A 14,687-nucleotide genomic window follows, 5' to 3' on the forward strand; every position below is an offset into this window, starting at 1 on the left:
CTGTCCAACGTTAAAACAGTTGAAAAGAAGGTTCAGGGTTTTGTAGAGAGAGACCTCAGCCTGCTTACTACCATGGCAATTACACCATTAAAAAAAAAAATCTTGTAAACCTTGTATTAAAGATAAAGAAGGAAAATCAGTTCAAGCATTTGAAATGTCAAGTATTGAATAAGGCTTTTGTTTGCTCAACCCTTGTTCCCTTTCCCTTTTGCTGGACAGAGGTTTTTTAAAAAGAGCCCTTCCTTCTCGCCCCTGTCCCCATTGCCTGACAGTCTCTTAAATGGCATTCAAGATGGTAATAACTGTCCTTTTGAGGAAGAATATAGCAGAGATGGGCTGTTGTTGTAAGAGGCCAGTCCCTTCTAGCAGACAAAACAAGACAAACACACACAAAAGGGGAAAGAAAAGAACAACAAAGACAGAAAATGCAGCTTCTGTCTCTGATCTGTCTTCTGTCTCTGCAGCTTCTGTCTCTTTGACTGTCATTTGCAAATTCGCTGCTTGGAAAAACAAAAAAACCACAGGAACAGCACACTGTCTTCTCTCCTATTCTGAGACTGGCAAACTTGTAACAGCATTGGGCTGTTTAGGGAATTACATTTAGCTGCCATTTTGGTCACTGTTTACAGCAGTGATGCAAACTACGCAGTCTTGGCCAGCTAAGCAAGACTACTATTAGACAGAAAGCAAAAGGAGAGAGATAGGAAAGAAAAAAATACAGCAGGGATGGGAAAAACACACACACACACACACACACACACACCCCTACCTGGGCAGGGGAAGAAGAAGAGAGTCGCACATCCCAAGTTGTGTTCTGGATTTAGCTAAAGCCAGTAGAGGTGGTGCTGCCATCTGGCTCCCTCTGGTTTGGTCGGGACAGGACATCACTCACGAGTAGGAAGAAGAAAGTCTCAGGAGATGGCAGGGGTGGCAGTCATGATGGAAGCTCATGCCTTCCCCTTCTTTCATCTTTCACTCAGCCAGCATTCACAGCCCCTCCTTGAAGTCAGCCAGCATGGTGGTAGCCAGCTTCTCTGCCCCCCACCCCAGGGTCTCTTTTTGAGGATCTCAAAAAAAGGAGTGGTGAGGGGAATAGTGCATCCCCTCATTAATTCATCCACCAGTTAGGCCTCATTTCAGACATGCCAATTTTGGTTCATTGATTTCTAGTCCTACACTTCTCTTATTTACCAGGCATGATCTTAACACAGACCTTAAGTTACATCAGCAGGGCTTTTAGTTTGGACTAATTTAGTCAGTCTCTCTTTTGTTCCTTTTCCCATCAACAGTTCTTGTTATAGGTTATTGTAACATTTTATTAATTTTCACTCACTTTTCACAGTTGAGCTCACAATTATGGTAAATGTGTAGGCCCAAATATCACAACAGACCCCTTCCTCCACCCTTCAGTGCCTGTCCTGGTGGGGAGAAGGTCGTGGGGGGACCAGGTCATCCTTGTCCTCAATGGCTGTCTCAGTGCTGCTGGACTTTGAAAGGATGTAGACAGACATAGCAACTTTCAAATTTACCAAGTTTCAGTTTCTGGTAAAGTCCTTGAAGATATACTGGCACATGGTATCGCTCTACTTTCTGCTATACCATTAAATGCAGCTTGTCTGTACAGGGCAAACATGATTTACTGAACTCCATTTAAGTAGGAGTCTTCATTAACTCAACTTTGCTTAGTCTCTGTCCAACCTCAGGAAACATTTCCGGAGAGCCAACATTCTCTCTTCCCTGAGTTTTGGGCTCCCACAGGCCATAGACATGAGTCTCTCCAGTGCCAGCCAGCTTCAAAGTAGAAGGTGCTAACTGAAAGATAATGGTTTCAAAGCCAGAGGGGTGGGACTCTGGGGTTAGAGCCCAGTGAAGAGCATGGAATCTTCTAGATCCAAGAGAGGCATCCTTGTGGACTTTGATATCTGCCAGCTGGGATGGTGTGGGGGGTGCTGGAGCTTAGATTTCAAAGTCTATTGTGGCAACACTCTTGACATCAGGTGCACAGAGGAGGGAAGTGAGCAACAGGCTTGACAAAGCCCTGGCTGGGATGATTTAGTTGGGGATTGGTCCTGCTTTGAGCAGGGGTTGGACTAGATGACCTCCTGAGGTCCCTTCCAACCCTGATATTCTATGATTCTATGAACAGAGTCAGAGGTGCACCCTAGCTCACCCATTGGGCCCTGGAAATACATCCCAGCTAACCAAAACAAAAAACAGGCTTTTCTTAAGTTACTAAAGGGTTACTAAAGGGTTAAAGAGATGGCAAAATTGATATTTTCCCCATTTAGAGAAAATGATTTTCTTCTCTTTATAACACAAAGAAATGAAGGGGAATTTAATTGTCACAAATGAGCAACATTTTTGCTTAAATCATTAAATGAACAGCCTATAATGACTAAAGGAGTTTATTTGTAAAGGTATTAACAAAACGTGTAATGCAATCCATTTTACATCAATTTGTGATATAAAGCATGATGTTTATTTGGATTTCTGTTCATCCTTGAAACTCAAATTTAAGTTGGACCTAAAAGATAGCACTGCAAGGAACCCAAGGGTACCACTCCTTATGGACAATGGAAGGAGACACCTGAGTAATAAAACAAAGTCAAAAATAGCATTGTAATTATTTTGAGAGGCGAGAGATTGAGGAAAATACATCCTCCATATTCTCCACAAGACTCAGAGTTCTTCTATAGAAACAACGTAAGATGTGTGATGTCCTCAAAAACTGTTTTACAGTACAATATAGTGTTTTGTTAATCAGAAGCAACAACGAACACCTTACTATTTTCTTCCACCTTCTCCTGTGGATGTTCATACTACAGGGAGAAAAAGAAGAGTATTTTAGAAAAAAATATGAGCATATTAATATAAAGATTTTCAAATGTAATCTGGAATTAATTGAAATTTAGAAATAAATTTTTAAAACGGTTTATTTTTAATTGCCCGTTGTTCAGTTAAGGGCATAATACTGCAAGGTACTGAGCATCTTCTGTGATGTGACAACTCCAGGTTTCAGCGTGCTGCATTTCATTTTCAAAAGTGCTGCCCACAACAAAGCAAAGGGCGCTCTCTCCACTGGCAAGTGCTCGCAAAGCCACCAGTTTCATGGGAAACAGAATCCTGAATTCAGGATCTGACATGTAAGTGAAAGAAGATTTTCTTTGAAGTGCCATATTAACATCATTTTAGCTCGTATAATTATCATCACTAGCATATGGTTTACCTTCCTTGGCATGGGGAACTGGCTTTCTTGAGCTCCTAAAGCACCATGCACACCAACTGCATTATGCACAAATCACAAAAACCAGAAGATCCCACCATCACAGGAATACTAAGGCAGTGGTCACAAGCTTCTAAAGCTATGCCAGAGACATTATACAGGTCTACATATAAGAAATGAACAGTGGCACTAGTGTGTGTGTTGGGAGTGCCGAGGAGGGGTTGAGCTTGATAGAACCCAATTCATCTAGAACATTTTGAATGTTTAGTTCAGCTGTTAAACATTCTCCTGCTGAAATCTAGCACCAGCTCAATGGCTTATGCGAAGTATGTAGCTTAGATCCTTGGTAGAGTCATAATTCAGCATCAGTTTTATCATCTCCTACTGTAAAAGGAATCAATATTTATTTTAGAGATTTTTCACTTTTTAAAATTAGGGTTTGGATTTTGCTTTAAAAAATATAAAGGAACAGGAAGTAAGAGAAAATTCGAGTGACCTTCTAGAGTTATGCTCTTTAAATAATGAAGTGACCACAGGAGAAGTATTATTCTAGCACTTTAGAAGATTAATGGCTCTATTATGTCATTAAATCTTAGCCATAATTAATAGTCCCCGGAGGAAAGTCTCTCCTTGTTCCCCATGGGTGATGGTAGAGACCTATGGGGGCACTAGAAGGAGGTATGACTGTGCCTGGCCCTTTCATGGTGTGAATGCAAGAGGAGAAGGATCGGGCAAAAGGTTAAAAATGGCACTTTACCAATTCTGCAGTTTTGTACTATTTTTAATTGGTTTCAGAAAATGCTGATTTCACTGTTCATAAGAAGAAACACCAAAGTGACTTTTTGGCAAGAAAAGGGACAAAAAACATGAATTAGGAAAATCTAATCTCAGTGCTGTTGGTTGACCTAGAGTTTGTTTCAGAACAAGCCAAAGTTTTATGATCAACATGCATCATGTTCAACAGATTTTGTAAGGAGCTGTTTTAGAGGTTGCGGAATGATGAACTGGGCTTATATGCACAGAGTTTCCCAGCCAATCATCACGAAGCATGCTGAACCAGATGATGAAACATCCTAGATGGGATATTCTTGCCTATTCTACTTAATGGAAAAAAGTTTCTCATTAACAATTCCTCAGCAAATAGATTCGTACTTCATTTGCTGATCAACTGCTCCTCAGCTCAGAATCCAGATACAAAGCTGCTGGTGTACAGCACCTACCGTTGTATTTTGTATTGTATCTTTAAAACTCCTCACAGTTTCTTCCAATACTGAATCCATAGTCTGAATCCTGGAAGAAAAATAAAGGTGGAGAATCTCATTGGATGGCCTCCTTTCAGTGTGCCCACGCTTACTGTTTCATAACTAAATCCCTGGGGTTCCCCTAACTGCAGCTCAGCAGCCAGCACAATAGCTAGCATAAGAAAAACCCTTGGACTTCTGTATCAAGTGCACCCGGCTCCCACTGTTAGCCACAGAGCGAACATGCTTTTATTTTGTCCAGTTACCCAGACTGAATAGCGAGAGCCTCCAGTCTCCTCAAGAAAACCACTTCAGAAACGTGGGGGCAAATGCAGATCAGGCATGCTCTCAAATACAGAAGAAGATCAGGACCAGCCATCTAGCACTTCCTCAAAGATCCCAGTCAGAGACCAGCTGCTCCATAACAGAAGATACTGGAGCAGGGATGTTGACCTTGACAAGCTATTTTAAGGTGGTAAGGAGCTGTAAGGACCAATTTGGGGGAGTCAAGGGTTTCCATTTGCATTTTGGGTTTATGCAAAACCAAAACTCCAGGGAAACCTGCAAAGAACCACAGCCACGTTAGGGTTTATGAAACCTGCTAACCTACTTCAAGCACATGTGAGCAACATAAAGGTGGTCCTGTACCAAAACCTCAGATCCAAGCACCTGAAAACTATGGGACTATTTAAATCCAAATTTTGCTGCTCTGGTCCATAATTACTAGTTACAGGTTTCCAAGCAGCACTGATTAAAACAGAATAAAAGCTTGTTTCTCACACCAACAGAAGTTGGTCCAATAAAAGATATTATCTCGCCTACCTTGTCTCTCTAAAATAAAGTCACAGAAGTAATGACCAGCATCAGAACTGACCATTTAACTAAATAACTAAGACTGAGCAAAGATATTTCCTATCTCTAAAATGACATATTTAAGAGACAGCTGGAAGATAAATACCTTTGCCTTTGATGATTACAGAAAGAGCTCAGTTTGATGGACTGTTTATTCCAAAAGTCCTACAAGAGTTTCCCAAAGAGTACACGTGTTATTTTGGAACTGGACATTCAATCCATGTATGGGTCAAAAAACAAAAAGACATACACACCACTGTGTCCTTCTCAAGGATGGATAAAATTTGAGTATCCTTCTCAAGATTGGCAAGTTCTTGGACAACAACCTTGTGGAAGTTCTCCAATTTATTCAGTCTGCAGGCAATAAATAGAAGTTCAACATCTTTAAAATGCAGCATTACAAGACAGCAGATGACTGCTGCAATTTGGTTTATGAATTATGTAGGCCACAGCTCTGCAGATTTGTAAGGAAAACAAACAAAAGCAGGTGTTTTCTTTCCAACACACCATCAGCTGATTTTTTAAAAAAATATCTATTTAGCAGAACGTAAACCATTTGTTACAATATAGCTAGCACAGGAAATACTATGCCAAAAAACCTGAGTATACGTCTTCAGATGAGTGCAAGAGCAACATATTGCAAAGGTAAACATAAGGAAATTCTTGGAAAGAAGGCAAAAGTAGGTACATTTCTCAAGTCAGAACTATCCCCAGGGACGTACATTGCCAAGATACCATAGCCATATACACATGAGCAAGCAAGAATAATTTGCACATGGGGATTAGAGGATTCAGGGGATTGGTTATATAAATGTAAAGGCTTTACCTTCCTAGGGTACGGCTTTTAGATAGGTGCCTGAACAGTACGTACCACAGGTGTTATACTAGATGGCAGCTTTTCAGTGGCCTGCACTGGACAAACATCTCTGTCCAGCTCATAGTGAGCAATTATAAAAGCACTGACTCCTGCTGCTCCTGGGCACCTCTAAAGTCAGTGGGCCAAAGGTGCAAACACATGCTTTAAGCACATTTTACAGTGGGTTTTGGCACCACAGGACAACAACTTCATCGGCCCCGCTCCTCTGAAGAGTATATTAATCCCATGGGCTTATCCAGGGATATCGCTGTTAAAATGGAGCCTAAAAAGAAAAGGAGTACTTGTGGCACCTTAGAAACTAACCAATTTATTTGAGCATAAGCTTTCGTGAGCTACAGCTCACTTCATCGGATGCATACTGTGGAAACTGCAGAAGACATTATATACACACATGGTCTCTGTGTATATAATGTCTTCTGCAGTTTCCACAGTATGCATCCGATGAAGTGAGCTGTAGCTCACGAAAGCTTATGCTCAAATAAATTGGTTAGTCTCTAAGGTGCCACAAGTACTCCTTTTCTTTTTGCGAACACAGACTAACACGGCTGTTACTCTGAAAAATGGAGCCTGTTGCTGATCAAGCATGTCTGTTAATGGGGACACAAGGCCATCCACCAAGTTTTCCCCCAATTAAAAATATTCTACTGAATTTGAAAGTGACAGGGAGAAAGTAACCTAGGAGCTGGGTTTTCAAATCTGAAAACTGACAACACTTCCTAATTAGAAAGAGAGCAAAAGTTTTGGTTTTTTTTCCTGTTAAATGGCGGTTTCCATTTCTGACCAGTTCTAGAAAAATCTGCATACAAAGGCACAGCAGCAGCTTTCTACTGTAAACCCACGCTAAGCTTCGGCAAGAGAAATGAACAGATTTTTATTTTTCGCTTCTGTATTTACTTTCATCAAGACAGGCGCTTGGTACCATGCGAGCTATATATTTTATACAGCAGGGATACAATGGGAGGTACTTGTATCCTGTGTAGTTTGTAAGTTAAAGGTGCAATACTTGCCATGAATTTGGAACTATTTCACACTGCCAAATCCTACACACTGACGCACATTCGTGAGCAAGGACATGAGAGATGTTCATGATTAGTCTATATCAATATTGATCCCAAACTGTGCTTGTGCATTAATTAGATTTATATTTATGCAGTTAAGCATCACAGCTTAACTGACTATAGAGATGACATTAAGAGTATGAAGAGCTTTCTAGAAATTGACTTCTGTTTCATTATTTTTGTGTTGAAAGGGGAGGCAAGTGATACCATTTGAGTGTAACAAACGAAAAGAATTTCATGGAAGCAGACTTTTTAACCTGGACTTCCAGTCAACGGGACACAAAATGCCTCTGTTGTCCAGTCTCTTGGCTCCAGTACCCTTTGCATTGACTCCATTCTCATCCCCCTTGCAGGGAAAGTGGGTTATGCACAACATTGCCTACACATACAGCTCCACTAGTGCAGGAGGGATTCATTATACGCAAACAGCCCTACTCACCACAAACAAGTGAGCATCACAGGAGCTCTCCTCCCAATGGATTTTTTTTTTAAACAAGTCAGCTAGTGTCATTTTGTTTTGTAACCCTAAGAAGTGCAATACTTTACTGCCAAGTTCTATTACAAAAGGCATTCATTTTTCAGAGTTACTAGAAAACTCATGCAAATTTTAAGCTGTTTTTGGCAAGTAGCAAATTAGTTACCTGCATTGATGTATCTGATATAATAAAGCTGACACACTTTTTTCAGATGTCTTCAAAGCATTCTTTGCACAAATCTCCATTCTTTTGTACCTGGACTAGAGCACAATATAGACATCTTAATATACAATGTCAAAACAAAACAAAACACTTAGTCTAAAACTTGTCCACATATACATTTCTACTGGTTTAGCTGAACTGGTGCCACCCCTTACATGGCAAACTTATTTTGGTTTAGTTTAAACCTGCTTCTAATCAACGTAAGCTAACCTGAAATAAGACACAAACAAACAAACAATTTTTTTTAAAAAAGTGTTTACACAAAGGTTCACACTGGTTTAACTAAATCAATTTATTTTCACTCCTTGACTTATATCATTGGAACTCTGTAGATAAAGCCTTAAATTACACAGAGTATGCTACAAGTGAACATCTAACCCATAAAGAGAACAGATTACTGCCTGAGAAGTTACTAAGGGCCTTATCCTACAGTCCTTACTCACACCCTGAAGTGGGACAGAAGGGCTGCAAAATCAGACCGTTAGTTAGCACCATCTCAGGTCAACAACAACAACAACATGATTTTTTCCCCCCCAGTGTGTGTTGGGGTCATAACTAAGTTCCATGGTAAATCAACTGCCTCCATGTAATATAAATCCAAAGAGACATGTCTAGGTCCTTATGAGTACATCTACACAGCATCTTGGAGCAAGCCTTCCAGCCTTGGTCAACAGGCTTGAGCCTGCAGGGTTTGTGGTGTGCTCTAAAAGTAGCAGTATAGACAGCGCTTTGAAGTTGTGACTCAGGAGGTGAAGCCTTCCCACACCCCAGCCCAAGTAACATCCTCAAAGTGCTGTCTTCACAGCTATTTTTAGAGCACTAGTGCGAGGCCCACTAGCCCAGATCTGTTGACCCACACTGGGAGGTCTGCTCCCACAAACTCCAAAATGCTGTGTGAACATACCTGGAGGTCTACATAAGCTCTAGCTACTCAGTCAGCCTATATAGTTTTCTGACTCATTACAGAAAAGATGCTTACTTAGTTTATGGACATTACTGGTCACTGTTCTCTCTGTACAGTAGCCAATAATTTCCATAAATTAAAGAACCCACCCAAAACAATACAATTATCTCTCCCCTTCCCCCCCCCCCTCCTGCTGTATATGTCTGCTTATACACTCTAAATATGTGTGGCCCCAACCCTGCAACCAGAAGAAGTAGGTATGCCACTATTAGGTTGGGATAGGATTAAAAAAGGTTGTTCCTTTCCATCAAATTATTTGGAACATCTAAATACAATTAAATTGACATCACAGAATAAAGTTTCACTTAAAAGAACTCTCCATTCCAATTAAAACCATCCTCTCACAACCAATCCATTACCTTCCCTTGGGCATTTCTGAGAATAGCTGGGCCTTGCAGCATACCTAGATGTGGGGGAATGAATTCCTGAATAAAGGACTCTCCAACTAACTCCCTTCCCCCAGATGTATTAATTTAATGACAGTAGGGTCAAGCATCCCAGCTAATCAGCTGTTTGGTTGCTTTGTTTAGGTCTACACATGCCAGACACTGAATACACACTAGGAATATCATGCACACTGTAGAGTTACCCAGAATGTTTTTGTTAGTTGGTTGGTAAAGCTTTCAAAGGCAGCAATGACACCAGAATCACTGACGTCCTCATGCAGTATCTTAGAGACAAAGGTGTCATCTGAGTCATCTGATTCCCGACCTGCAAGAGAGGAAGGTACAACTCCATGCAAAATGTTTCCCAAGCACTCGAGCAGACTTGATCCTAATTGTTATCTGTTGCACTGCAGCACATTCCTTCACTACACAAGATGCAAGTGACAACCTATGTTAGAGGCGAGACGGTGTTTCACGGTCACTCTTCCAAAGTTCTTGGAAACTGGAACAGAACAACCTCAAAATTGAGGAAGTCTGAGAAGGAGTTGTCAATCTATTACAAATGACTGTATTGTAGAACAGATATTTGGGCACCAACCAAGTATACAATGTATTAACATGTAAATATGGGGCATCAGACCAAAAAATATTGGGCTTCTTAATATCTTATTGATGAGCAGGCTTGTTTCCAGATAAACCCTTTACTAAGAATAGAAACTATGTACAGAAATGAGGCAACAAAAACATCCTGCTACTCTCTGGCTGCAACCTGCGACAGCCCCGTCCTGGGCTCCTTTGCTTCCATTCCCCAGAGGGAAGTGTGTCCGAGGAAAACCAAAGACTGTCTCTCTTCATAAAGTGTGTGGTCTCTGCACTTTCTGGAGGACTTACTCTGTAGCACAGGCCTTGATACCACCGCTTTGCCTCTTGTGTAGTCCTTTACAGTCACTGTGCATTGATGCAATCCACTACCATTCTGATTTGGCAGTGATTTCCATGTACTTTCCACAAAAGTTGCTAGTATCTATAGAAGGGGCAAGACAGTGGGCTTGACTGTCCATTAAGTTGAAATCTGGGAGCAGGTACACTTGAAACTGCTGTCATTTCTGGACGTTTATATGTCCATTCCATGCAGCTTCCACACCAGAACTTGCAAATAACGGGACCAATTCTCCTCTAATGTATACCTCCAACTCCATTTATTTCCATGGAGTTAACAGTTATTTACACTTTTTCAAGTTCACAATTTGATCCCATTAGAATGGCTCACTTTAAGAGGCGTTCACTATAGTTCTCTCTAGGTTTGGACACAAACTACAATTTCATTCAATAAGGCCAAGTTACAAAGGTTTTGAAATGCTTGTTTTAAACACCGGCCTGGTGTTACCTGTTTGAATCTCCTTTTTCTTCTCTATTGAATCAAAAAGTTTTCTTGGCTCAGGAGAAATGCCAGGAAATGACTGATCCATTTGCCATCTTGAAAGTTTAGGCTTTTTTACGACACCACCAAGCGATTGATCTAAAAAACAATACTGGTACAGTAGAGATCTATAACTTAGTTCCACACTGAATATTTAGCAGGACTGAACAGTGGCCTACCAACCTTGCAATAGCTAGCATTGCTTTCTGGTTTACAAGAGTCTCAGTGAACAATCCAAATTTATCTGAGACACTGGTTGTACATTTCTGCAGGACAGTTTGGAGTCTCCTTATTCCTCTGCACAGGCTACCTACATCATCAGACCCTGCACAGCCTCTGCAGAACTGCTGCTTCTCCCATGCACACATGGCTGGAAGAGTGTGCAGACAAGGGCAGTGAGTGCACATAGCCTCATCTCCACCTCTTCCAGCGTGCCAGCAAGAGCAGCTGGAGAGAGGGAAATAAGGATCACAAGTAAAACTTCAAACTTCACATACCAATTTAATGCTCTTAGGGCTTAGGCTCATCTAAGGAGACAGAAGCCATATTTTAAGGAGTACACTTATAAAAACAGTCCTCATTATCAGCTTTAATGATGTGCAACTGATGACGTGTGCATGGTGCAACATGTGCTTTTTGAAGTTTATCAGGGCTAGGAGAAACAGGAACTCCGTGGATTATTCCTAAACTCTGTAAGGCAGCGCACAGCAGGAGCAGCTGTGGCCCCCGAGCAGCTCACAAGCGCTACAGGGCAGTGGTATCTTGGGGTGCTGGCACCCTTTCAGAGTTCATGCCGTAAACTGAATATTCAATTACGCCCCCAAGAATATCTCCAAACAAAAGCACACAGAATATCACAATGCATGTTCTCCATAAATAACCAGATAGCCACCCAATTCAATTCATAGAATCAATTCATAGAATCTCAGGGTTGGAAGGGACCTCAGGAGGTCATCTAGTCCAACCCCCTGCTCAAAGCAGGACCAATCCCCAATTTTTGCCCTAGATCCCTAAATGGCCCCCTCAAGGATTGAACTCACAACTCTGGGTTTAGCAGGCCAACGCTATGTAATAGGGTTACATTTACACTGTAGACTAGAGCTACCACAACTGCTGACTTAAAGCCACCATTAACTGCAAATGATAATAAATTCAGACACGCTGACTCCCTTCTCTCCTCTATGGTAATTCAGGAAAGTGCTAGACTGATCTGGTGTATGGGTACTCATAGGTTACATCTACACCTGGTGCTGGGGAAGGGATTCCCATCTTACACAGACACACCCACTGAAGCCCGAGGTTCACTTCCTACAGCCTGTACCTGGAAGATGAGGTCTCAGACTCACAATGGGTTTTTGATGGGTTGGGTTTTTTTTAAACCAACAGTTCCTTGGTATAACATATATACATAATAACACAGTAGCAACCTTACAGTGAACCAAGTGTTTTGTCTGGTAATTGGATCAGTGTCGAGAACGTCTGCATGAACATCACACACCAAAACCCTATTGTCGTTTAGCTAGCGTATAGCTGGTTTTCTTCCAACAAGGAAGGATGTGCTGCAGCTCCACTTGAACAGCAGATTAGAAGAGGATTATGTGAATTCATCCTCATTGAAGACATGTCCTTACATGTCACTGGTAATTTATTTACTTAGAGCAGACGACAGTAGTTTGTACTGATGCTTTTTAAGTATGGGAATTAAATATTCACAAACAGGTTGAAAACACAAGCAATACCCCATCATTAAACTGTACACAAAATAGGTCACAAGAGGGGGAAAATATATTTTAAAAAGTAGTGATCATAGGAATTCTTTTCACTAAAGCCAGGCAAATTTGTTTGATTTTGCTTCAACTAAGATTCACAGCATTGTTAATAAGCCGTTATTACAGAACATCTTTAAGACAATAAAAGTCATTAGCAACTTGAAGAACTGAGTGACCAGGCAAGACACGAATCATGCACCACTATCAGAGTGGCATTCCATTTTGATGCCTCAGGTCAGAGAACTTGAACCCTCATGCTTCTCTAACAAGATGCTAACCCTCCACACCCTCTTGGCTTTGTCCTCTTCTAGTTGCCAGACAGTTATGCAAAGGCCACACAGAAAGTGTTAGTAGAGAAAGGTGCTAGGGAAAGAAGATCCTTGGATGTTCCTGCAGAAGCAGTGTCATATTGCAAATTACAAAGATAAAGCATACCCTCAAGATAAATACAACTACACATACACTCTGCGACAAATTAATTGTGCTCTCTCAAAAGGACAGCAGATGGTAATCAAGCAAAACGAGAAAAGGATTCGATTTCTACATGCTGGTGCCCAACAAGAGAGCAGCTAAAACCTTTCAATATTGTAAAGCCTCCACACTGTGCTTGCCTTTAGTAGAAATACTGTGTAGTAAAACGAAAACAGTCATTATTGGAAAGGGATTAAATATAAGGACAACCTTGAGCACAAAGTTTACCCTCCGCTCTTATAGCTGGGGAATATAACTGACTATTTTTAAACAAGTGCTGATTTAATTATGTCATAGTTCCAATTCTGTAATAAGGTTCAGATTTCCCCACCCCCACCCCATTCTTAGGGTCTTTGCTCTGCGTGTCTCTGCTCAAGATGGCCTCAGTTAACCAATAATGTGACTAAAAATAAATATGAGAGTCTTAGACAGGAGTAAAGTCGTATAAGAGCTACAGCACGGAAACAGTCTCACAATTTGCACAACAAGAAAATGAAGTCTATTCAGACACTTGACGTATGGGGGAGATTTTCAGAGACTAGGGGCAGTCAGGCACCCCGCTTCATGCAGAAAAGCTTCTGTGTTTACTTAGATGGTGTCTATTATACCTGAGCCTTTTCGTTTAAATTTGGAGACTTTATCTTCTCCTGGGAATTTACTGGATACCTCCTCATATTTCTAGAGAGAGGGGGAAAGAGAAAGGTGCATTGCATTAGCTGTGTAGACAGGGGAAAAAAAGGCCACCTCATTTCCAAACAAAACTTATTGTTGTCTAACTATTCATATTAAAAGTAATATAAACAGAATAGAACAGGGTAAAATGTAAACCTCACTTTCTTCTCTCCAGCATCAGAATAGTCATGGGAAGATGCACTTAATGGTAGTGTCAGATCATCTGCTTCCAAATCATCTGAAAGAAGTGCTTTAACTGCATAAGTGATGAATTATTAGACAGGTAATACAGGCAATCGATTCTGGATTGTATATCGACCAAGTGCATTGAATAGTGAGTAACAACCACCACCACCTTCTTCTACAATCAGTACGAGAGAGAGCGCTATTGTATTTTGAGCTGCAGTTGAACAGCATTCTTTCCCTTCCCAGGACTGCTGCAGTGGCAATGAGCACATCTGAAGCAAATACACGCATCACTATCTATTCCAGCAAGTATGTTCCTGGAGGGGACAAAGTAAGGCAGAGAAAAATGAAAATACTTCAGAGCACTACATATAAAATTCTATATTACCAGGCAAACTACAAGCAGGGACATGACCAGCAGGATAATTTTTTATGATGCTAGGACATGAGAGGAATGAGATGGCATTTTATTACAGTAGCTTTTTCAGACATGGAGACATTAGGCTGTAAAAACTGTTGGACAGACAGCTAATTTTTCCAGCCCCAAAATGTAAGGTTTAGCTTACCATAATACACATTATCACACTGGATCCAAATATCCCAGGACACAACCGCATTGTGTATATAGATCCATAACTGCTAGTTACTTGCATACAGTAGAAGCTCTGAAGGCAGTATGTATATGTATGGACAGATACACTAATATACCTAAATTGAAATTACATTGTAAGCTGTAACAGAGGACTGTTAGGAATGTTTACGTCATAAGAGAGACCACTATTGTGGAATGGAAAAATCTTCAGCAAAGATTTGTTTCAAGTTTAAAACAATACAAATCATTAATCAGTTTAACAGCCTCTTTACAAATTT

General features: G+C 40.8%; 1 protein-coding gene across 1 annotated transcript in view; it reads right to left on the reverse strand.

Annotated features, from left to right (window-relative positions):
- Nucleotides 1-2,756: 2,756 nt before the first annotated feature.
- SYCP2L (synaptonemal complex protein 2 like) overlaps nucleotides 2,757-14,687 on the reverse strand; it is a 53,904-nt gene continuing 41,973 nt past the window's right edge. The window contains exons 28-36 of the mRNA XM_078851321.1: nucleotides 13,793-13,887; nucleotides 13,568-13,637; nucleotides 10,687-10,818; nucleotides 9,503-9,624; nucleotides 7,893-7,987; nucleotides 5,571-5,670; nucleotides 5,423-5,481; nucleotides 4,444-4,513; nucleotides 2,757-2,819 (exon numbers count right to left, since the gene is read on the reverse strand). Of these exons, the coding sequence (XP_078707447.1) occupies nucleotides 2,757-2,819; nucleotides 4,444-4,513; nucleotides 5,423-5,481; nucleotides 5,571-5,670; nucleotides 7,893-7,987; nucleotides 9,503-9,624; nucleotides 10,687-10,818; nucleotides 13,568-13,637; nucleotides 13,793-13,887 (806 nt within the window). The remainder of the gene's footprint in view (nucleotides 2,820-4,443; nucleotides 4,514-5,422; nucleotides 5,482-5,570; nucleotides 5,671-7,892; nucleotides 7,988-9,502; nucleotides 9,625-10,686; nucleotides 10,819-13,567; nucleotides 13,638-13,792; nucleotides 13,888-14,687) is intronic.

Source organism: Lepidochelys kempii, chromosome 2 (assembly GCF_965140285.1).
Source record: "Lepidochelys kempii isolate rLepKem1 chromosome 2, rLepKem1.hap1, whole genome shotgun sequence".
Classification (NCBI taxonomy): Eukaryota; Metazoa; Chordata; order Testudines; family Cheloniidae; genus Lepidochelys; species Lepidochelys kempii.